Source organism: Boleophthalmus pectinirostris, unplaced genomic scaffold (genome assembly GCF_026225935.1).
Source record: "Boleophthalmus pectinirostris isolate CB_2022bp ecotype Guang Dong unplaced genomic scaffold, ASM2622593v1 HiC_scaffold_5, whole genome shotgun sequence".
NCBI lineage: Eukaryota > Metazoa > Chordata > Actinopteri > Gobiiformes > Gobiidae > Boleophthalmus > Boleophthalmus pectinirostris.
In genome coordinates, this window is record NW_026571404.1 from 34,548,154 (window position 1) to 34,573,155 (window position 25,002).

The 25,002-nt window shown below is 39.2% G+C and overlaps 1 protein-coding gene across 1 annotated transcript in view; it reads right to left on the reverse strand.

Moving 5' to 3' along the window:
• The window catches only part of cdh5 (cadherin 5), a 222,190-nt gene that overhangs the window by 122,565 nt on the left and 74,623 nt on the right, over positions 1-25,002 (reverse strand). Inside the window, exons 4-9 of the mRNA XM_020929300.2 lie at positions 17,211-17,330; positions 15,846-16,013; positions 15,154-15,335; positions 8,015-8,122; positions 5,782-5,924; positions 4,221-4,354 (exon numbers count right to left, since the gene is read on the reverse strand). Of these exons, the coding sequence (XP_020784959.2) occupies positions 4,221-4,354; positions 5,782-5,924; positions 8,015-8,122; positions 15,154-15,335; positions 15,846-16,013; positions 17,211-17,330 (855 nt within the window). The remainder of the gene's footprint in view (positions 1-4,220; positions 4,355-5,781; positions 5,925-8,014; positions 8,123-15,153; positions 15,336-15,845; positions 16,014-17,210; positions 17,331-25,002) is intronic.

Here is a 25,002-nt window from a genome sequence, read left to right on the forward strand (position 1 = left end):
TGAGTGACTATTGGTAAAGTTATTCGATATTCAAATGTTGTTATAATTTTTTTTTAATACTCAGAACTATAAGTTATTCTTGATGCATTGCTAAGATCTTTCCTATAAGCACCACCCACGTTCCTCTCAGACTTTTATAATACACTTTGTGCTGAAAAGATGGTTTTGAGGATGAAGTCAGGCTTGAAGATTTAAAGAGGCTATTTTCCGTACACTGGCTTTCACGTCTGCTTTACATTGATGTTCTTTTGCGAGTACGTCTTCTTGAACTCTATCTTTAGCTCAATAGAGACACTGTATACAGGGACCTTGGCAGTGCGCAGTTCTATTCCAAAAACATTAAGGCAGGCTTCAAAACAGACTGCTCCTAAGACAAGAATTATGTGAAAGCAAACGCAATGCTTAGGTCTAAATGCTCGATCGTATAAAAGGCAGAATGAAAGATATTTAAAGATGTACTGTGTAACCTTTATGCTGGAGAGTGTGCTACCTGCTTGTCTCAGTGGAAATGTTACTGCTTTGCCTAGAATATTCCACAGTATAGCATTAAATTCCATGGAGTTTGGAGCAGGTGATGCCTCCAAGTCGAGTTACATGACAAATATGAAGAGAATTGACTCTGCACACAGTAAGAATGCAAATTTATTAAGGTATTCGCGGGACATATGATTTTAATGCCACACTTGGAATATTCCAAACAAAATTAAGTAGTATTACCATGGAGACAAGCATGGAGAAGAGCCCACCACTGTAGAAACTTTGGAAAAACTGGATAAGCAATTAAAATTTTGCATAAGATATTTTGAAAAAAGTTTGAATCATAGACTGTATATATAAATCGACAAAGCTAACGCACTAGCCACCGTGTTCCAAATAGTAAGTGAACATGGGGGCACTTCTGGCTCCATTGACTTTGGTCTTAAAGGGACAGTCTGGAATTTTGGACATAGGGCCTCATTTCTTAGTGAGCCAGAGTGTTGGAGACGTGTGGAGACATGTTTTTAAATATTCCATCCAGTCCTTGTATTTGCAGAGGTTGCTGGTGCTAGGCTAGTGCATGTTAATGGCCATAGTTAGCCTGCCGCTAAAAACAGTCATACCCACTCCACAAAACATTCTAAACAAATCTATTATTACATCAGACTGTTGATGTAAATATCTGTGTTGATAGAATAATGTTTGAAATAAAACTATCCTTGCATCACATGAATCATCGCAGGTTGAGGGACTATTTTCTCATATATCAGTCCACCGCTGCCAAGTTTTCTATCAGGAAGTACAACTCGCTGCTGCAGCTCAGACATAAATCCTTCAAATGCAAGGTTGGTTTGACTTCTAAAATTATTCTATCGACACAGACAATTATATTGACAGTCTGGTGTCATAATTGTTTTGTGAAGTGGGTAAGACTGTTTTTAGTGGCATGCTAACTGTGGCCATTGACATGCACTAGCCTAGCACCAATGACCTCTGCAAATAAAAGGACTGGATGGAATATTTTTAAAAAGTGTCACACATCTCCAACACTCTGGCTCACTAAGAAATGAAGTCCTATGTCCAAAATTCCGGACTGTCCCTTTAAAATGTTCATATTAACCTGCTCTGCATGATCCTGGTGTTTCTATTTCACTATTTTGTCCGTAACGAAATTTCTGTTCCTAAAATGGAAAAGAGCTCCTGGTTCATATCTGTAAACAATAAAGTTTAGTGATTATATTTTAATATAGTTTTAGTATTATGCAAAATCAACTTTTTTTTCTACCATTCTTTCTCCCACATTATAACGCCGTTCTCTCTTCAAAAACACGCTTGAAGAGGTTTAGTATAGTGCCTGCTAATGTATTATAATGGAAGATGCTTCATGATTCTTGTAAAGGTGCATTGTGCAAGTTTTCTGGTGGAGGGTCCATCATTTGCTTGTCTCTATGCAGATGTTATTGCTTTGTCTAGAATGTTCCATGGTAGAGAATGAACCAGGGGTGGGGTGACCATGGGGCCACACGAGAAACAGAAAATATTGTGGAGGGGCAGACCAAAATGCTTAACTCAATTCCATATAATATTAATTGTATTTCTTTATAAAAAGCAGTAAATAACCTTGTTTTGACGAGCTGGTCAGACTGGTAAGAGCAGCGGTCTCCAACCTGTAGTTCAGGAGCTACCAGAAGCTCTCCACCCTCTTCCAAATAGTTCACCAAATGATTTGTGAATTCACATATATTGTTCTGAATAACTAAAACTTGATGAATTAAACACCTAGTATTATTATAAATCTATCATTTTGATGCCTGACTTTGTGCAGTCATAAATAAATAATAGATTATGTTGTTTTATCTAACTCTATTCCATCTAGGTTTCTCTTATGTTTATTTTATTTCTTGCGATGGCTAAAATGAGTAGCTCTGTGAAATTTTTGTGTTGTAAAGGTATAACTCACCCAAGGAAAAAGGTTCAAGACCCCTGTTTTATAGGCATCTAACTGGAGCTAAAGGCTCACCCTTTCTTATAATCGTCTCAGTTTCTTGCGGCCATTAAAACGAGTAGCTCTCTGGCATTTCTGTTTTGTAAAAGTAGTTCACCGGAGGAAAAAGGTTGGAGACCCCTGGGTAAGAGTATTATGACTAAGCAATGAAAAAGTGAAGTTGCCAAAAAATGTTATTAAAAAAACACCTTTAAAATAAAAGCAATGCAGCTTTAGTCCATGCATGAGGTAAAATGATAAAAGATGTTTATTTTGTAATCCCAAATTAGTTTAAATGGGCCGGTCAGAGTCAAACAAAAGGCCATATGTGGTCCAGGAACTGTACAACGCCCCGGTCTGGAATAAAGCAATTTATCTCAAGGGAGACAAGTATAGGCTTCGTTACAGATTAGATCTGTGGAGAACTGCCCCTGTTCACAGAGAGAATGATTGTGTTTTTGAGCAACAGAAACACTCATGATGAATAAAGCTCAATGGAGGTATTTTATATCCAGTGTTGGGGAGTAACAGATTACATGTACCGGAGTTACGTAATCAGAGTACAAATTATGAGTAACTGTATTCAGTTACAGTTACTGTTTTAATGAGTGGTAATTGGATTACAGTTACTTTATTGAAATAAATGGATTACACAGTGGTATGATCCTGTTTTCACATTTTGGGCTATATTCCTTTATTTTATTTATTTTTATTTTTTTCAGTAATTCCACTCATTGCCGTACACTAAACCAGGTCTAAACCAGGACTAAATCAGGACTAAACCAGGACTAAAACCAGGTCTAAACTAGGTCTAAACCAGGACTAAAACCAGGTCTAAACCAGGACTAAACCAGGACTAAAACCAGGTCTAAACCAGGACTAAAATCAGGTCTAAACTAGGTCTAAACCAGGTCTAAACTAGATCTAAACCAGGACTAAAACCAGGTCTAAACTAGGTCTAAACCAGGACTAAACCAGGACTAAAACCAGGTCTCAACCAGGTCTAAACCAGGACTAAACCAGGACTAAATCAGGACTAAACCAGGCCTAAAACCAGGTCTAAACCAGGACTACACCAGGACTAAATCAGGACTAAACCAGGACTAAAACCAGGTCTAAATCAGGTCTAAACCAGGACTAAAACAGGATTTAACTAAACCCTGCTGGGTGGACCGTGTTTCCTCCTCTTCTATCAATAATATTTTTAATAAAGACTGTGCTTTTTTATTTTCTTTTAGCAGACAAAACTTCTTATGTGAAGATTTCCTCGTCTTTGCTTCTCTACAGCAAATCAAGTAATCCAAAGTATTCAGATTACGTTACTCACTTTAAGTAATTTAATGGATTCCTTTACAAACTACATTTTGGGGTATGTAATCTGTAATCTGTATGGGAATACATTTTAAAAGTCACCTTCCCAACACTGTTTACATCATACCATGGAACATTCCAGGCAAAGCACTAACATCTCCGTAGCGACAGAGGAGCACCAGAAAAGTAACGCAATGCACCTTTAACAATCCCCTTTATAGATCTGAGGAATATTGATAGAACAAAGCAGGTCCTGTCCTCGTCTGTGCTTCCAGGTGCTGAGACGGAGTGAGTCGTTTGTAAAAAAAACTGATAATACATTCCACTCGGTTTCCATAATAAATGCGGACTTGTTGTGAACAGAAAGCAGATGCTCTGAATGGGAGCGTCAAGATCTATTGTCTGAGGAAGTGAATTCATAAAAGCTGCGTTGCTCGTAGTGACTTACCGCTCCCCTCCTCCCGCGCTTTCACTTGAAACATGTGTGTGGCCTCCAGCTCTCGGTCCAGGGGCCGGACAGTGGACAGCACCCCCGTCCTGGGGTTGATGGAGAACGGGCTGTCCGGGTCCAAGATGGAGTATCTAAAAGTGATAAACAATATGGCGATTAGTTTGAAGCAGTGGTGGTATTTTTTATGTGTGTTGTTGTGCTTCTAGGGTTTTCGCCGTACTGTGAGTAATCAAAAACGGTATATACAACTGTCTCTCTGAGGAGTAAAGTGGTTCAAATGAGGCCAAAAACTAGGTTAGGTTGAGTTCTTCTCTCAAACAGAAAACACTCATGTCATGTGGTATTACAGGAAGAGCTCCACTGTGTTTTTAAACTCAATACACCTTCACTACACTTCATTAGGATCAAAAATCACCATCTCCATTGAAGAAAAGGTAAAAGATAGTTGTTAACATGAAAACTACCACTACTAGATATCACAAAGTGGAACACAGCATTTTGAGCTTTGGAGATGCAGAAAAATCTCTCTATCATTCATTCTTTTTTCGAAATAAAACCAAAAATAAGAAAAAAAAAACCAAACAACTATTTTTTTCGTTATTTGTCTCCAAAACCAAAATGAAAAAACGGATAATGATTTTTTTTTTTTTTCAGTTTCTGATTTTGTGTTTAAATGAATAATGGAAAAAACGGATAACAGTCGTTTCCCATTTCCGTGACTTAAATTGTGATGCTGGACTTTTGAGTCACAGACAGACTGAACCAGGACTGAACCAGGACTGAACCAGGACTAAACCAGAACTAAACAGGACTAAACCAGGACTGAACCAGGACTGAACCAGGACTGAACCAGGACTAAACCAGGACTAAACCAGGACTGAACCAGGACTAAACCAGGTCCCATGGAGCAGGGTGTCCGTAAAGCATGATCAGGTGACGGCTGCGCTTAGCTCTCTTCACCTGTGGTCACCCGACGGTCTACGCGGGTGCACTTCTGGGCTCGTCCCGACAGTCAGTCCTGGTTCAGTTCTGATTTAGTCCTGGTTTAGTCCTAGTTCGGTCCTGGTTAAGTCCTGGTTTAGTCCTTCTGGTTCAGTTCTGGGATCAGTTCTGGGTTAGTCCTGGTTCAGTCCATAAGGGTCAAAATTGGATGAAACATTATTTGTTTTCCATTATTCATTTAAACACAAAATTGCAAATCTGAAAAAACTAATCGTTATTCATTTTGATTTTGGAGACAAATAATGAAGAAAATATTATTATTATTATTATTTATTTATTATTATTTTTTTATTTCAAATTTTTTGTTTTATTTTGAAATACGAATCCATGAAAGACACACGGATCCAGAGAGACTAATACAGGATTACTCAAACATGTGGTAATCAAACAAAACACAACTCTAGGTCTGTTTTTGATGACGTAACAACATTCTAACATGGCTTAAAGCTCACAAGAGTCCATTTTGTTGTAATACAGGAACTTTAAAGTGCTCTCCTGATGTTCCCGTACATTTTATTTTGGTGATGATATAATAAAATTCTTGTTCATAACCTACCGTATCATGTTGCGAGCCTTATCTGGGTCGGTGGCTGAGATGGTGCCGATGTTCTGCACGATGGTTTCCTCCAGAACAGTGAAGTTGTAAGTGGGCGGAGAGAAAACAGGGGGCTCGTCCACATCTGTGACCCTTATGGTAACCTGTCCAGGAACCACAGACCAATGAATAAATACATAACAAATACAGAAATAAATGTGTAACCCCTTAGTCGTCCAGATTTAGACAGTTTATAAAGGCAGGTTTTTGTATATCACTGCTAATGCTAATGCTAATGCTAATGCTAATGCGATGTGCAGTAGTTTCATTAGCACGCTGATTGTAATGTGATAGCGCTCTGAAGGGGGAGTGACTTAACTTGGGGAGCAAAAGGAGGGGAGACTCAAAAACTTATAAAACGTGTTAATATGTTGTTTTTGAATATAGCATTTTCAAAACAATAAAAGTTTACATGGTGATCTAAAGATGTTATGTGCTAGCAGCTAATACTCCATAGTAAAGTAAAATAACCTCTCTTTAATTGTTGTTTATTTAATTTTAAGTTTTAATGAAGGTTGGCGTAAGCTTTGAGACTTCTTCAGTTCAGACAGGGTTCTGCTGAGTCACTGTATCTGTCTGAAGGGAGGAGCTAACAACACTGACTCTAAAATTGAACTCCTTAGTTGTTTACAGTAAAGTATCACATTATAAAACCATTTGCATCTCAAGAAAAACACACACAAGTCTCGGTCACGACACCTTTTACTATTTTCTTGAACTTATCAAGTGACACCACAGATTCCAATTCAAGATCTTTTTGTAAATGATTCCAAGACCATGGAGCTGCGAAGGAAAAGCAAATAGAGCAAAACCGGTAACTACCTGAGCTGATATTAAAGGGACAGTCTGGAATTTTGGACATAGGACCTCATTTCCTAGTGAGTCAGAGTGTTGGAGACATGTAGAGATACTTTTTAAAATATTCCATCCAGTCCTTGTATTTGCAGAGGTTGCTGTTGCTAGGCTAGTGCATGTCAATGGCCATAGTTCTCCTGCCACTAAAAACAGTCTTACCCACTCCACAAAACACCCGAAGCAAATCTATTATTACACCAGAATGTCCATGTAAATGTCTGTGTTGATAGAATAATGTTTGAAATAAAACTAACCTTGCATCTCATGAATCGTCGCATGTTGAGGGACTATTTTCTCAGCAGCAGGGGAATTGTACTTTGCCGGTAAGATAGGCACTAGGCGGAATCAGTCCGCCGATGCCAAGCTTTCTATCAGGAACATAAATCCTTCAAATGTAAGGTTGGTTTAACTTCTAAAATCATTCTGTCAACACAGACATTCACATGGACAGTCTGGCGTAATAATAGATTTGCTTCAGGTGTTTTGTGGAGTGGGTAAAACTGTTTTTAGTGGCAGGCTAACTATGGCCATTGACATGCACTAGCCTAGCACCAGTGACCTCTGCAAATACAAGGACTGGATGGAATATTTTAAAAAGTCTCTCCGTACGTCTCCAACACTCTGGCTCACTAGGAAATGAGGTCCGATGTCCAAAATTTCAGACTGCCCCTTTAAAGAGATTAGTTTCCCCAGTATGGCTTTGTAAATATATTAACCTATGCTTTTCTGAGTTTTGGCAACAATCTTGGCTCCTCGGATTAGATACAATCGTGGATCTGCAATAATGGCACATTCTGACTCGAGAAAAAACAACCTCCAACTCAAGAAAGTGGAATGTCGGGGGTTCCGAAACACAAACTGGGGGTAGTTTGATGCAGTCTGTTGGACGTGAAACTTTCTCAGTCATCCATATTTTCCCCAACTGTTGTAATGAAACGCATTTACAACGGATGTCGAGAGAACTGAGTCGGATTTATCGACTACCGACATTCAATAGAACACAACATAAGATCTTATTATACTACCATCGTCTGTCCGCCTTCCTTCCCACTCCTTGTTCCCGTGTGCTCTCATAGAAGGTGCACAGACCGTTCCGTTAATCAGAAGCGCCCATATTTACGAAGCATGTTATTGCGAAGGCATATTGTGGAGAAATTGGGTGTCACAGCGCAGTGTTTCGTGTCTCAAACTCTACACCACTTTTTATTTGATGAAAACTGACTCCAGATTAGCGCAGATACGTTCATAAAGTTTGTAGCGTAACTCAGATGCACGTAACTGCGCGTGACTTGAAACGCGACGTGCGGATTTTGGTTTTGTTACACAGTGATATATTTACCGTTGCCGTGGTGATGGCGGTTTGGCTGTTTTCGGGAGTGCGCACTGCCAGCTGCTCGCGTACCTCCACGGTGAATTTGTGCTCAGAACTGGTCTCGTAGTCCAATGACTGAAAGAAAACAAACACAAACACAAACATCACTCTACATCATGTCCAATCTGCATTAGTTTGTCCTATTAGGAGATTGACTGTGCAGTAATTATAGAGTAATGTGCTCTCATCATTCTGCCACAGGCGCTCAAATCCCACCAGCCCAGGGAGAGAATATATTTAAACATTCAAAAGACTCAAAACAAGACAACACGGCTCCTGATTGCATTATTCATCCTGACAAACAAACAGATTCAATGTCATAGCAGTGCGGAGTGCAAATGAATTGAAACTTCTTGTACGTTAGAAATGCATACAAACTAGGCAATGCTCGGTCTGTATGCATTAATTTGTCCAAAATCTGTGTAAACAAGAAGACAGCGTAATAATACAAATTATTATTCAGACATCCAGGCATGTGGCAAAACAAAAACGTGACATTGTAAAATAATAAATACATGGACTTTTTTTTTGGACTTATAGCTGTTGCTAGGAAACCATGAGCTAATTCTTTAATGTGAAGATTCTGTTGCGTTATAAATATATTGGTATACTGGGATAATAAGCACATAATAAAAAGCATATGTAAAAATAAGAATAAAAGAATAGGCTGTGAAAGCAAAGCAACCTCTTTTTACTTTATTCTTTTAGCTACTTTAAAAATAGAACGTTTATGCTTTAAGTAGATCTACTGACATTTTTAACCGACTTACATTGGAATGGAATACACCTCTTTTGTTCCGTTTTGTGAAAACACTCGGGGTGGGTGATGTGCCAAAAAATGTGTATGATGATTTTCACTAACCAGGCTGGCACCACCTCGTGCCTCCATTCAACATTCATACACTAGATGGTTTGTGGAAACCCCAGAAGTGCGAGTTTGGGCACCAGCCAATCAGGGAAGAGCCATATATTCAGTGTTGTTAACGATTCCCAAGATCGAGGATTTAAAGCCGGAACAAAGAGAATGTTTGGTGAATTTCATCAAGGGGAAAGACGTTATTGTCCTTCTTCCTACAGGGTTTGGGAAAAGTTTAATATACCAGTTAGCCCCGATTAGCGGCGCATTACATACGTCACGATCAAATAGCAGTGATTGGTTAAATGATAAAAAGCACCCGCCTACCATCGAGCGAACAAATTCTAACACTGCGAGGCCATGTTATAACTGATTGATTGATTTGTTTTTATTTCGAGTTTGTGCCAAGAGAGAAACAATAATCATACATACTACATATGCATTGTAAACAACAGAAAAGCACATTTCTCAAAAAGGAGCAGGAAGAAGAAAAACTTATATTAACCCACCCCTGTTCATTATATGTTACCTCCTCAAAAACATATGTTTAGTTTCATTCACACGAGTAACTCTTTAGTCTGTCTAAAAAAGTCTGCCAAAGTTCAAAATGTGCTGTTCCACCTTGTGATGTCATATAATGGTAGCCTGATTCATCAGTCGGTTTCACTTCGTAAAAACCATCTGACCTCGCAGTGTTAGAATTCATTTACTCGACGGTAGGCGGGTACTTTTTTTCATTTAACCAATCACTGCTATTTGGTAGTCACATATGTAATGCGCCGCTAACAGGGCTAACTGGTATATTAGGCTTTTCCCAAATCCTGTAGGAAGAAGGACAATAACGTCTTTCCCCTTGATGAAATTCACCAAACATTCTCTTTGTTCCGGCTTTAAATCCTCGATCTTGGGAATCGTTAACAACACTGAATATATGGCTCTTCCCTGATTGGCTGGTGCCCAAACTCGCACTTCTGGGGTTTCCACAAACCATCTAGTGTATTTTAATTCCTGACCTAGTCGCTGGAGAGAAATGAAATTGAGTGGAGGCACTAGGTAGCCTAATATAATGATACTTGGCAATTGGCAATTTCAGGGCTGAAAATATCCAAATAATTTTAGTGAAGATGTGTGGAGTTTAAAAAGAGAGTGGAGCACTTCCTATATTGCCACATGACATCACAAGGTGGAACAGTTTTTTTCTGTTTGAGAGAAGAACACAGCCTAAAATATGTTGGATTTATGTTTTAAATGTGTGAATGAAACAAAACATAGCAGGTCTGTTCGTGGTGAGGAAACGACGTTAGAACATAGATCAGAACACTGCGAAATATGGGCCCCTTAATGGCCAATTTACCAAAATAGCAGATCAATAACACTTTCGATTTTTATCACCTTATTATGGAGCACGGGATGACTCCACTTCGTCTATAAATTGAATGAACAGCTTTGACACTTGGAGCTGCTCGTATCCATCCAATAAGTGGCCTCCAATTGATCTCAATCACTGCACCATCCATTACCTGTTCCCCACTGTGCCCCGCTCACCCGCCGCATTCACACCTGTGTATTCTGTGACAGCGCAGGTGTAATAAGACTTGAAATGTCACAGCTCCTGCTCCAAAAGACAGCAAAGGCGCATGGAAAAACACCTCCCCTTTCTTCCGCGCTAAACATGTTAACACAGCGGGGGCACGGCAGCTTCCTTTGACTGTTTTATCGGCGCAGTCTTTCGGAGTAGTACTTACACTTTCATGTCGACAAATATGCGCGAGGAAGCTGTTCTCGCTGTCACATCTCGGCCGGGATTAGCGCTCCGATCCCGGAATGCCTGAGATAGCTGCATTGTGCGTTCATAGGAGCGAGCACAGGTAGAGACTAACTAACTGGATTATTCACGCTAACAGGGGAGCGCGGCGCAGGCTATCAAAGGCAATGTGTAAACAGCTTAGCCACAATAAGACCTCCACCGGCGTGTGACCGATATCAGGTTTACTCTGGCATGTAAACAGCTCGCCGTGGAGAATGAGAGAGGAGAGGACCGCTATTTGGAGCTGCTGCTGGAGCAAGCTATTACACACTTGATTTGAGCTTCTTTCGGATGGCCCAAATATTTGGATTCAAACTATCCTAAGTACTCAAGTTTGGTTTTTAGAGGTGCACAAACTTCTCCGGTGGAGGGTCCGTGCAAATGCTTTTCTTCATGGAGATGTTACTGCTTTGTCTGGAATGTTTCATCTTTCATGGCATTAAACCTTTCTATCCTTACAGAGACCAAACCAGACCAAGTTACAGGTCAGATCTGTGGTGAGGCGACCCCACTCACAGTCAGAATATCTGTTTTTTGAGCTATAAAACCACTTGTAACTGAATAAACGTAAGGGAGAGCTGTTAAAAGTTATACTGTGGAACATTCCAGACAAAACAATAACATTTGATGGCTCCTTCACTAGAAATGTTACACAATGCACCTTTAAATATAAAAATAAACTTGCAAAGAAAAGAGGAGTTTAATATTACTGTTGGATTGCATGTAGGGTTCACAAATGCATGGAAAGTCAGAACTAACATTGAAACTGGATACGATATTTTTAGACTATAACATATAACATAACATATAACTTAAAATCCTTCAATTTTCTCCAAAAATCAACAGTGTGCCTTAAAATCCAGTACGCCTTATGTATTAATTCTGGTTGTGCTTACTGATCTCTAACTGGTTTTATGTGGTACATGGCGCTCAAAAATCTGTCAAAATGTTTCAGTATGACTTTGGCAAGCTACGAAGTCGCCGCTTGATGGACTGTCGGAGCATTATGGCTACTGGAGTCAGGAGCCTCATGGAGTGAAGCCCAATTTACGGTCTTTAGTCTGACAGAAGCTGAACCGCATCAGCGCACAAGGAGCGAGCAGGGTTTTTTTTTTCAGCGCTTATAGTTTATGCAAATGAGCCATGTGGTTTTAAGTTTTGTAAACAAATGTGCGCAAAGCTGCATTAAACACATTATTACTCAGTGTATATTTGAGTCCTCGTAGAAAATAAAAAAAACGAACTTAAATTGTCCACACACATTCACATTCATAATAAACATTCAACAAGACAGGGAGGCAACGTTGGTCGAATTACGCCACGATCTGCCAGTAGATTGTGGACGCCTGGGCTAAGGGATCAGTCTCAAATGTCGTCTGTTTGTTTCGCTTAATGCGCCTTATAATCCGGTACACCTTATGTATGATAATAGATGAGAGAATTCAACATTATTGATATCGCACCTTTATAATCCAGTGTGTCTTATAGTACAAAATATACGATACTCATTTGAACAAGTATCGATACTGCAAAAAATCACATTGACGGGACAAATTTGAGCTTTTTTTTTCATAAAAAACATACCTGGAGTTGTGTTTTGTTTCATTTACACATGTCTGACTAACTTTTTTATTATTAGTCTGTTTACATCTCCAACGGTCCCAACTTATGATGTTATGAAGCGTCAGTTTTCAAGTTAACAGCTAGTTTTTACCTTTAGTTCACAAATTATCCAAATGGTTCTATTGAAAGTGTAGGAACTGGAGTTTAAAAATACAGTGGAGCACTTTTTGTATTGCCACATGACATCATAAGGTGTAACAGAGTGTTTTCAGTTTGTCAAAATAGGCAGGGTTAATGAGTTAAACATGTAAATTAAACAAAACATATCTCCAAGTATGTTTGTGATGAGGAAACAACATTATAACATAGATCAGAGAATAGCATAATATGATCCCTGTAAAATACTGTATATAATCTTTTGTTTTAAATTGTTACAGTGGACAGTGTCAGAATACTTTTTGATGAACACTAACTTTAGTATTTTGCATCTTCAAATCTCCACTGGCGTAACATTAGGCTGAACTGAAACTTTTATGATGCAACCCTGATCTCTAGGTCAATAAAACGATTATTACAGCTAAGAGCATCAGAATCAAAAAGTGAATATACATCGCAATCAAGACCGAAATTTTCAAACAACACGACCCCATTAGCTAATGTCAATAACATTTTTTTGCCTTCATTTGAGAACTGTCCTTGGTATTCTTACGGCTGCATCGTTGCTCATTTGGTCCATTTGTATTAAAAACATTATGAAATATCTCTACTAAAAAGCTATTCAAAAAGGACACTTCAAGCCAAAATTGAGTAACAAAATTTAAAACATGAAAAACAGAACTAGTTCATTTGAAACCGTTTGCAGTGGTCCAAAGTTATTCTTCATTTACCTTATGCATTCTGAGCATCCGAATTATTCACCAAATTTCAGGAATCAGATCTGAGTTTTGGCGTCAGGGTGAAGCTAAGCCCCGGAGTTTCAAAATGGTTGCCCATTCAAGTCTATAATCGAGTTTCATTGTTGACAAAAGCGCGCGTTGCATGCTGGGAATTATTTTGGTCGGCGGCAAGAAACACGAATTCAACATGACGGACGGAGTGAGAAAGCACGTAAAGGGTATTGATCCCGGTTATTTATCCACTCTAACGGCAGAGGACCCAAGACCATTTGACCAGAAATTGGTCATAAGCATCGACGGACGACAAATCACCCTTTTCAACCCCGACAAAAGGTGGACCAAACCAAATTTCTGGTCAGAATCGCCAACTACCTGGACAAATATTCACTTCAGTGATATCCACAATGACTTGGTGGAAACTCCTGGGCCATTCACAGCAGAAAAGATGAAAACCTCCAAGAGTCTCGATGTGTTGTTGAACTTGTTGGAGTCCACGGTTTGCTAGGATCTTCTACGTTTGCTCTGCGAATGTTTGAAAGTCGTTTAATTCACCGTTAGCGGTTCTTTTCACTCAGAATACGAAAAAGACATTTTCCTTCTTCCGTGCTTCTATTTGTGCATCCGATAATGCAGCAGGAATTTACCATTATCGGGGATAAATACGCGAGGTTACGCACTGTGTTTGACGCTATCGTGTTTCTTGCCTCCGACCAAAATATTTCCCAGCATGCAACGCGGGCTTTTAATAACAGTGACGCCAGCTGAAACTCACCTATAGGCCGAGTTTAATGGCGCATGATTCTAGATTAGCCTTGAGCCCGGCTAGGTACTTCCACTTCCAAAACTCTGGACCTCTTTGCCCGTTGAGTTACGGTCCATCCCTGACCTGCCTTTGTTCAAAGCCAAACTTTAAAACCTACTTATTTAGAATGTTTTTTAACACTTAGTGGCCCAGTGACACTTTCTTTATTTTAATGGTGTAATGTGCTTTGTTGACCTATTTGTATGATGTTTATTGTTTTTTATCTTGTTTTAATGTTGTACAGCACTTTGGTCAGCTTTGGTTGTTGGAACGTGCTATAGAAATAAAGTTTGATTGATTTATAATTAGATGAAGACAGCGTACATACTGTATTTTGACCTCAAGAGCTGCCTGTTGATACTTTGCAGCTGATGTCCTTATTTCTTAGGGGTGTGATACTAACGGTTACACCCTTATCATCAGAAAGCCCACTAGTCAGAAAGCCCACTAGTCAGAAAGCCCACTAGTCAGAAGGCCCTGTAGTCAGAAAGCCCACTAGTCAGAAAATCATGACCTCTTCTATTGGTTTGTCAGCAACATTTCTCTTGAACAACTGAATGTATATTTGATGAAAGCAACAGGGAATAATCCCTGGATATCAGGGAAGAATTAGTAAACTTTTGGGTGTAAACCAATTAAAAATGGCTGCAACATCAACATTTTTAGAGATATTGACAGGAAAACTCATAATCATGCATAACAGCATAAGCTAAGGCCAGCATTACTTAATTTGTTGGTTTACAAACCCACCAATGTTATATTAAAAGAAAAAGATTTAAAATAAAATTGAAATAAAGGTTGTAGAGCTCGAATTACTGAACATTTTTCAAGTTGTTGCCTGAAAATCAGACAATTATTAACCCCTGTTACACTTATGACAGACATTTCCACCCAAATCATTATTTCCTCAAACATGTTTGCTTTATTTTAATGGTTTAATATATTTATTACTTTTAATATTTACTTTTTAAAATATTTAAAACTTGAAATACAATTGTATTTGTAACAATTTGTAACACTACCTGAACATGGATTTTCTGACTAGAGGCTCTTCTGATGATAAGGCTGATCCTGATACTAACTGTAGAAAAGCACTGTCTGAAACTGTATGACTCAAGACTTTAATCTGAGTTTCAAAGATTGTGATATCATCTGCAAAACCTCTAGAACAGATACAGATACCTGTTTGAGCATGAGACTGCCGTCCCTCTCTTGGTCGGGTTTCACCTCAAACATTTGGGAATAGCCTCCAGTGATGAAGAACAGGGGGTTTTTGTGCCTCCGCTCGTCTCTGTCGTGCAGCTGTAAAGTGGTGATCTTCTGATTCAGCCTGTGGTTTTCAGGGACACTCACTTCAAAATTGTCTGTGAACACAACACCACGGAATTAAACCAAACAATGCTGCTAACTTGGCTTTCTCTTGTATTTTTTATTTTAGCACAATCTGACCAGAAAGAACTGACTTAGCTTGAACTACGACAAGTGAGATTTGTGCTGTTAAACAAGTCTCTCACACATAAAATTACAGTCACAAGATAGCTCCAGCCGTGTCTCAGTTAGTCTCACCATTTTGTTGAAAATCAAACACCTAAACAGAACCTTTGATCACAGGCTTCTGAAAATGTGCCGCTTAAATCCATTTTGTATTTCTTTTCTTGAGTTTTCAGACTATCTTAAAAGTTTTTTTGCAATATTTGCTAATGTGGACATTGTGTCACCATGATAACTGATTAACATTGTGCCATAGCAATACACGTAGAACACCCCAAGCGTGATGTCATGTTAAAGTATCAATGTCTGTACTTGGAGCAAGACAAATTTTGCTCCACATGGGAGAAAAAAATCGACTTCGAAAGCAGTGAGTCCAGACTTACTTGTGGTGAAGGAGGCGATGTTGTCGTTGATGTCTGTGATGCTGACGGTGACGGAGGTGGTGGCCGTGCTTCCAGAAGCAAGGCCCCTCATGTCCTGAGCCTGGACCACCAGAACGTACTGTGCCACATTCTCCCGGTCCAGGTCCCCTCTGCGGCAGCTCAGCATGCCTGGGCAAACAGTGACTCATATGAGGTCTATTCACACATGTATGAGGTCTATTCACACATGTATGAGGTCTATTCACACATGTATGAGGTCTATTCACACATGTATGAGGTCTATTCACACATGTATGAGGTCTATTCACACATGTATGAGGTCTATTCACACATGTATGAGGTCTATTCACACATGTATGAGGTCCATTCACACATGTATGAGGTCCATTCACACATGTATGAGGTCCATTCACACATGTATGAGGTTCATTCACACATGTATGAGGTCATTCACACATGTATGAGGCCCGTTCACACATGTATGAGGTATGAGGTCATTCACACATGTCACACATGAGGTCCATTCACACATGTATGAGGTCCATTCACACATGTATGAGGTGAGGCCATTCACACATGTATGAGGTCATTCACACATGATGATTCACACATGTATGAGGTCCATTCACACGTTCATTCACACATGTATGTCACACATGTTCATTCACACATGTCACACATGAGGGTCCATTCACACATGTATGAGGCCCATTCACACATGAGGTCCATTCACACATGTATGAGGTACATTCACACATGTATGTGTCACACATTCACACATTCCATTCACAGAGGTACATTCACACATGTGTGAGGTCCATTCACACATGTATGAGGTACATTCACACATGCAGCATGACCAGAGAATTACCAGCATTTTGCCTGAACAGGGTCATGTGTGCATTCATCATACTGCATCTCCCCCCCCCCCCCATTTTTTGTCTTTCTCAACAGAAATGAGAAAAGAGGTAGACCGATGTATCAGTTGACTGATATATTCTTATTATATGATATTTGCCCTTTTTAGTGGATCAAATTTCAGTCATAAATCTCCAGCAGAGACCAATATTTTATTTGGACCAACCAGCAGCCTAAATATGCATGAAAAATATTATAATATAAATTGAACACTTACAGTGAGTCCAAAGAGGGCACTGCAAAAATGTGACTATACTGGACTTTACTCAGTTTGTAGTAAAATAAGGTTGTGGATGAGTTTGTACAAAATTTTAATTTAATAATTTGGGAAAAATTACCTAAATGGGACCTACATATCAGCCCCATTGGTTTCTCTGGTTTCTAAACAATCGGTATCGATATCGGCCATTAAATGATGAATATTGGTTGATTTCCAATGTATATTACCTGTTTCATGGTGAATCTGGAATTTTCCATCCCCACCACGGACCAGGGAGTAGCGCAGGTCTCCGTTTGCAGTGGAGGGATCATCAGCATCGGTGGCCTTTACCTGGAGTATTTCAGTCCCTGCAATTCAAAATAAGAGAGAACATTATTACATTTTTTTATAATAATAATACACTGAATTACCACCAAGAAGATGAATACCTCCTCAAAACCGTGCAATGAAGCAAAAGACCTTTCAGAGCAACTACTCCAAGACTGTACAGATGAAACACTTTGAGGGAATGAACCACTTCATCACCAACCAAAACACCAGTCAATAACTCATCTATTATTATTTACTTAAGTTCAAGTAGTTACGCCTTTACATAGTTATTTGCAATGTTTTTTTTTTGGTTTTGTTTTTTCAGAATTTTCATCAAGCCAATTCTAATGCAAAACCGCAGCCATTAGGTTTTTTTTTAGCACATAGAGATTACACAGGTTATAGACAGATTTAAATTAAAGCAAAAAATAACGCATGAAGTTGTAAAGGTCATAATGATTGTACTGCATCCAATTTTCACCTAATTTCAATTATCACTTATGCTTTTGCAATGGGTCTTTGTCTCACTCAGTAAGTGTTATATATCACTCTGAGCCAAATCACACTCTTGAAGTTCAATGCTAATTTACAGTTAAAGTGAAATATCATATTCTCCAAGCTGTTTCTACCGATTATATGATGAGGAATTGCTCCTAATTATTGGTTAAAGTATTCAGATACCCTTATGATAGCTTTGACTTTACTCAGATCAAACAATGAAGTTAGTTGAAAGTAAGTCCTAGTTGTATGAAAGAGCTTTTTAAAGATCCCTGCGTCTGATTTTGATCCATGAGTGAAGTGCATGTTTAAATTTTAACCGTTAGCCCTGCCTGATTAGTTCATTCTCTCACTCTGATCATGACTGACAAAGCTCTGAGATAATTACTTGCAGTTGGTTATAAATGGTTCTCATTAAAAAATTTGCCTGACTGGACAAAAAGTTTCATTGTTGACAAAAGTGTGCGTTGCATGCTGGGAATTATTTTGGTCGGCGGCAAGAAACACTAATTCAACATGACGGACGGAGTGAGAAAGCACGTAAAGGGTATTGATCCCGGTTATTTATCCACTCTAACGGCAGAGGACCCAAGAGCATTTGACCAGAAATTGGTCATAAACATCGATGGAGCCAAATCACCCTTTTCAACCTCTACAAAAGGTGGAACAAACCAAATTTCTGGTCAGAATCGCCAACTACCTGGACAAATATTCACTTTGGCGATATCCACAATGACTTGGTGGAAACTCCTGGGCCATTCACAGCAGAAAAGATGAAAACCTCCAAGAGTCTCGATGTGTTGTTGAACTTGTTGGAGTCCACGGTTTGTTAGGATCTTCTACATTTGCTCTGCGAATGTTTGAAAGTCATTTAATTCGCCGTTAGCGGTTCTTTTCACTCAGAATACGGAAAAGACATTTTCCTTCTTCCGTGCTTCTATTTGTGCATCCGATAATGCAGCAGGAATTTACCATTATCGGGGATAAATACGCGAGGTTACGCACTGTGTTTGACCACTACCGTGTTTCTTGCCTCCGACCAAAATATTTCCCAGCATGCAACGCGGGCTTTTAATAACAATGACGTCAGCTGAAACTCGCCTACACTGTATGGTTCTAATTCTACAAAATGCATTTCTCAAATTAATACCTGATTTTGAACAATGAGTGAAACCCTGACCACTTCCGTCGATTCTCTCTATTAAACCATGACTTTGTGCGATAATCACTTGCAGTTGTTTCCACTTGATTCTCATCCAGTAATATGTGCGATTGGACAAAACATAGTGTCCTTTGGCAGTTACTTCTGTATGGTTCTCATTATACAAAATGTGTTGTACAATGCTTGGAAGGTGATACTCTTCACTCTTATTTTGTCTGACATTCAGTTCTTTTTTACATTACACTACGAGGGCTGTCAAAAGTATTGAAAATCAGATACTATGTAATGCACTTACATTTGGTCAGCATATTACGGACATTTAAGACCCCATCAGGACCCCAGTCACCCACATTACATTTTTGAACAATGGGCCCAGCTGAGTGTACTGTAATGTCTTTGGAATGTATCTGTGTTTGTTGTGCTGTGTTGTCAAATGAGCTCTGTGTGCGGGAAAATGAACAATAAAAGTCTAAAGTCTAATCAATACTAAACCAAGTAATTAACTTGTAATGACTGAAAGGACGAGATCGCGGATACAAGCAGTCAAATGAGTTTCCTCCGCAGGGTGACTGGGCGCTCCTGTAGAGATTGTGTGAGGAGCTCAGTCACATGGGAGGAGCTCGGAGTAGAGCTGCTGCTCCTCTATGTCGAGAGGAGCAGCTGAGGTGGCTCGGGCGTCTGTTTCGGATGCCTCCTGGGTGCCTCTCTTGGGAAGTGTTCTGAGCATGTCCCACTGGGAGGAGGCCCCGGGGAAGACCCAGGACATGCTAGAGCGAACGCCTTGGGGTCCCCCCTGAGGAGCTGGAGGAAGTGTCTGGGGTGAAAGAAGTCTGGGAGTCCCTGCTTAGACTGCTGTCCCTGTAACCTGTTCCCAGATAAGCAGAAGAAAATGGATGGAGTCTAAAGTCTAATTAATACTAAAACTAGTATTGAAACTAGATACTCAATTGAGCAGGTATTGATACAACTAGGGCTGGGTATCGTTAAGAAGTTACCGATACGATACGATATGCTTTTCTATACAGTGAGCTTTCGATTCAATACGATTCGATACAATATATTTCACATCGATTCGATACAGTACAGTGTAAAAAAGGCTAAATGATGGATCTAATACTAAAAGTCCAATAAGTTTGTGAAAGTGAATGTGAAAAACATCCATTTTACTCAAAACAGTGAAAATGTCAACACAACTGTAGCTCTTACACAAACTAATTTAGTGAAAATATACCTAAAATACTCTTGACGATACATCGATACAGCAGCCCACATCGATACTGTATCAGCACATTAAACGATACGATATATCAATATTTTGATATTTTTGCACACCCCTAGATACTACATTGAAATTTTATGTAAACCAAAATTAAGAACATATATCTTAATTAAAGACTGTTTTGGACCTGAGTCGTATGTGACCCTGAACCTGAGCAGAGGTCAGAGGTCAGTATGTGTTCAGTTGAGGCGTGGGACTCTGGGAGACGGGACACTTCCACTCAGTCCCAGAGGAGTGCACTTGTGCTCTGTGTGACTTAAAGGACATTGAAAATGAAATGCATTTTCTGTTCTACTGTCCTTTGTCTCATGACCTGCGCTGTCAGTTGTGTCTAATGTGTCTTACTGTTGGTTTTCTCTGTCTGATGAGGAGAGACTGGAGGATTTGTTTAAATGTAATGTTTTCAAGTTGGCTCAGTTTGTGTTGAAAGTTCAGGACCTCCGTAAGAGGACACTTTATGTTTGATGTGTGATCTGTCTGCTTCTTGTTTTATGTGTCTTATAAGCTCATGCGGACTGGGCACCAATTAAATGGTGCATGACACTAAATAAGTACAATAAACTAAACTAAAACTAAACTAAACTAAAAAAGTCACATTCACAGGACACAAATGAAGCTTTCCTTAATAGTTTTAGAATAATCTTGAACTGTATCAGAACAAATAGAGTATTACACAGATACAAGACCACTCGGGAAGAGAAAAGAAAGTACTATGATTTAATGCTAAAAATCACATTATATCTTTGCCTAAAAAACAAGTTTTTGCTTTGTTTCGTTTTTTATTACCATCATGGCTTCAGAATTGGTATTGAGTACTGAGTCTATTTCTTAGTAACAAAATCAAGTTTGAACTTTAGTATTGAGACAAAACTATGGACTGCATGGAGTTAAAGGAATTTACCTGTGAATTGCTCAGACACAACAAATGAATACACTGTTCGAAAATAGGACCAGATTAACTGTAAGATATTGTATAGGTGAGTTTCAGCTGACGTCATTGTTATTAAAAGCCCGCGTTGCATGCTGGGAAATATTTTGGTCGGAGGCAAGAAATACGATAGCGTCAAACACAGTGCGTAACCTCGCGTATTTATCCCTCGATAATGGTAAATTCCTGCTGCATTATCGGATGCACAAATAGAAGCACGGAAGAAAGGAAAATGTCTTTTTCATATTCCGAGTGAAAAGAACCACTAACGGTGAATTAAACGGCTTTCAAACATTTGCAGAGCAAACGTAGAAGATCCTAACAAACCGTGGACTCCAACAAGTTCAACAACACATCGAGACTCTTGGAGGTTTTCATCTTTTCTGCTGTGAATGGCCCAGGAGTTTCCACCAAGTCATTGTGGATATCGCCAAAGTGAATATTTGTCCAGGTAGTTGGTGATTCTGACCAGAAATTTGGTTTGTTCCACCTTTTGTCGGGGTTGAAAAGGGTGATTTTGGCTCCGTCGATGCTTATGACCAATTTCTGGTCAAATGGTCTTGGGTCCTCTGCCGTTAGAGTGGATAAATAACCAGGATCAATACCCTTTACGTGTTTTCTCACTCCGTCCATCATGTTGAATTAATGTTTCTTGCCGCCGACCAAAATAATTCCCAGCATGCAACGCGCGCTTTTGTCAACAATGAAACTCGCCTATAGAAAGTAATTTTCTGAAAAGTAAAGGATTCCACCACTTATACTTAAGTGCACAAATGCGAATGACCAAACCCCAGATTTACGGTACTTTCATTAAACCAAACATTTTCATCTGGGTCAAGCTACTATTTCTAGTGTCTTGCTTCTCGCATTCACTCATTTTATTCCTGTCTGCGTCTGTCACACTTGGGTTGGGCTTAAGCTCTAAATATATTTGTTTGGCTCAGTTTGGAGAAAAATAATGATGTGGGTTTCAATAGATTCTTTTACAGTGTCAAAAGTACCATTTCTGCCAGAGCCCCCTGAAGGCATCGCGTTCCCCCCAGCCTGCACCGGGGGGATGTTTGGGGGTAACGGGAAATCTCAGAACTAAATTTAGACCCAGTCCCAAAGCACAAATGCGCTATAGATTCCTCCGGAGGTTTACAGTTCCATGGGGTAAATTGGAGACCGGATTTTCAGCAGCAGAGGCGAGGCAATACGGAAGCCCCGGAGGTTCAAAAAGAAAAGAAAAGTCACAAACAAATAAATCCACAGTAAAAGTGGTCTGTTTTATTTGTCCAGGTTGGTGCCGCTAGCGTCTCTGCCAGAAGAGTGTCCTATTTTTCCCCAGTAAAAATAATGAAAAAATCCACTGTTCACACAGAAACGCAGCTACTTAAATATTAACTAGACAAAAACAAATCATTAACGTTACATATAAAATAACTGAAAATCAGTGTTGGGGAGTAACAGATTACATGTACCGGAGTTATGTAATCAGATACTAATTATAAGTAACTGTATTCGGTTACAGTTTCTGTTTCAGTGAGTGGTAATTGGATTACAGTTACTTTGTTGAAATAAATGGATTATATTTACATTACATTACATTTTTGTGTTTTCACATTTTGGGCTAAACTCATTGCTGGACACTAAACCAGGACTAAATCAGGTCTAAACCAGGACTAAACCAGGACTAAACCAGGACTAAACCAGGAATAAACCAGGTCTAAACCAGGTCTAAACCAGGACTAAAACACATCTAAACCAGGACTAAACCAGGTCTAAACCAGGTCTAAACCAGGACTAAACCAGGACTAAACCAGGTCTAAAACCAGGTCTAAACCAGGACTAAACCACATCTAAACCAGGACTAAACCAGGTCTAAACCAGGTCTAAACCAGGACTAAACCAGGACTAAACCAGGTCTAAACCAGGTCTAAACCAGGACTAAACCACATCTAAACCAGGACTAAACTAGGTCTAAACCAGGTCTAAACCAGGACTAAACCAGGACTAAACCACATCTAAACCAGGACTAAAACTAGGTCTAAACCAGGTCTAAACCAGGTCTAAACCAGGACTAAACCAGGACTAAACCAGGACTAAACCAGGTCTAAACCAGGTCTAAACCAGGACTAAAACCAGGACTAAACCAGGTCTAAACCAGGACTAAAACCAGGACTAAACCACGACTAAACCAGGACTAAACCAGGTCTAAACCAGGTCTAAACCAGGACTAAAACCAGGACTAAACCAGGACTAAAACTAGGTCTAAACCAGTCTAAACCAGGTCTAAACCAGAACTAAACCAGGTCTAAACCATGTCTAAACCATGTCTAAACCAGGACTAAACCAGGTCTAAACCAGGTCTAAACCAGGACTAAAACCAGGACTAAACCAGGACTAAACCACATCTAAACCAGGTCTAAACCAGGACTAAAACCAGGACTAAACCAGGACTAAACCAGGACTATACCAGGACTAAAAGAGGATTTAACAGGACTAAATCCTGCTGCGTGGACGTGTCTCCTCGTCTTCTATCAATAATATTTTTAATTTGGTTAAGTAAAGACTGGGCTTTTTATTGTCTTTTAGCAGAAAAAACTGCAGCAAATCAAGTAATCCAAAGTATTCAGATTACGTTACTCACTTTAAGTAATTTCATGGATTCCATTACAAACTACATTTTGGGGTATGTAATCTGTAATCTGTAGGGGAATACATTTTAAAAGTAACCTTCCCAACACTGCTGAAAATATTTACATTTCTAAAGGTGGATTGCGCAAATTTTCAGGTGGAGGGTCCGTCACCTGCTTGTCTCCATGGAGATGTTCTGCTTTTCCTGGAATGTTCCATGTTATGACATTAAACACATCTCTCCATCATTTATTCATTATAGATGTTCAAAAAGACAATAATTCCTACTGTAAATAAGGTTGCCGTGCCACAGATCTGACCTGTAATGCAGCCTATAGTGTCCTACAAAGGCAAAAATGAGTTCATGTGATTTTGTTTGTATTTGAGATCTTGTTTATCATGTGAATAAATATCGTGAAAAATATTGAGCTCAAAATTGACCTTTGACTCTTATTTGTTACTTCCTGTCCTCTGCCTTTGTATCATGAGCCAAAAATAAGGAGTCGTGCAAAAGGCAAAAGGCAAAAAGGCAAAAGGCAATGAAAGTGTATAGTTTGTTTGTGATTTAGTTCATAAATATATTTTATTTTAAAATCCAATCTCTCGCTTCCTTCTTTGTGTTGCGGCCTTGGCACAAGGTCTCAACACATTCAGTAAATATACCTTTGTATTCACTTATACTTTAATGATCTTTAATGTGAAAGTATTTGGTGTATTTATTCATACTGTACATCTTTACTGCAAAGTCACTTGTCTGTCAAACTGTTTAACAGTGTAAGAGATCGGCATTAAACAGGAAATTCAAAGCTCTTTTATATCATTTCAAACAAACTCCAGGATAACTCGACTTTGGTGAGGTGTTTTTCTTATAACGGATCGAAGAAAATCAAGTAAATAATGATCATGTCAGTTTCTGCCTTTTGCCTTTGCACAAATCCTTATTTTTGGCACGTGATACAAAAGGCAGAGTACAAGAACCAGATAAGGGTCAAAGGCCAATTTTGAGCTCACATACAAATATTTCTTCATTTTTGCAATTAGTTGTCAAATTTTGGGAGCCCTGCCTATTCTACTTTTGTCTGAGAAACTTTGAAGTCATTTTTCTCAGTTTCACACTCTGGTGAGTTAAGCTCTTTTGACTTTGTAGGGCAGTATAGTTGTCTCCCTTGAGATAGACAGGTTTAATATCTACCAATCTAGACAAAACAATAACACCCCCATGGA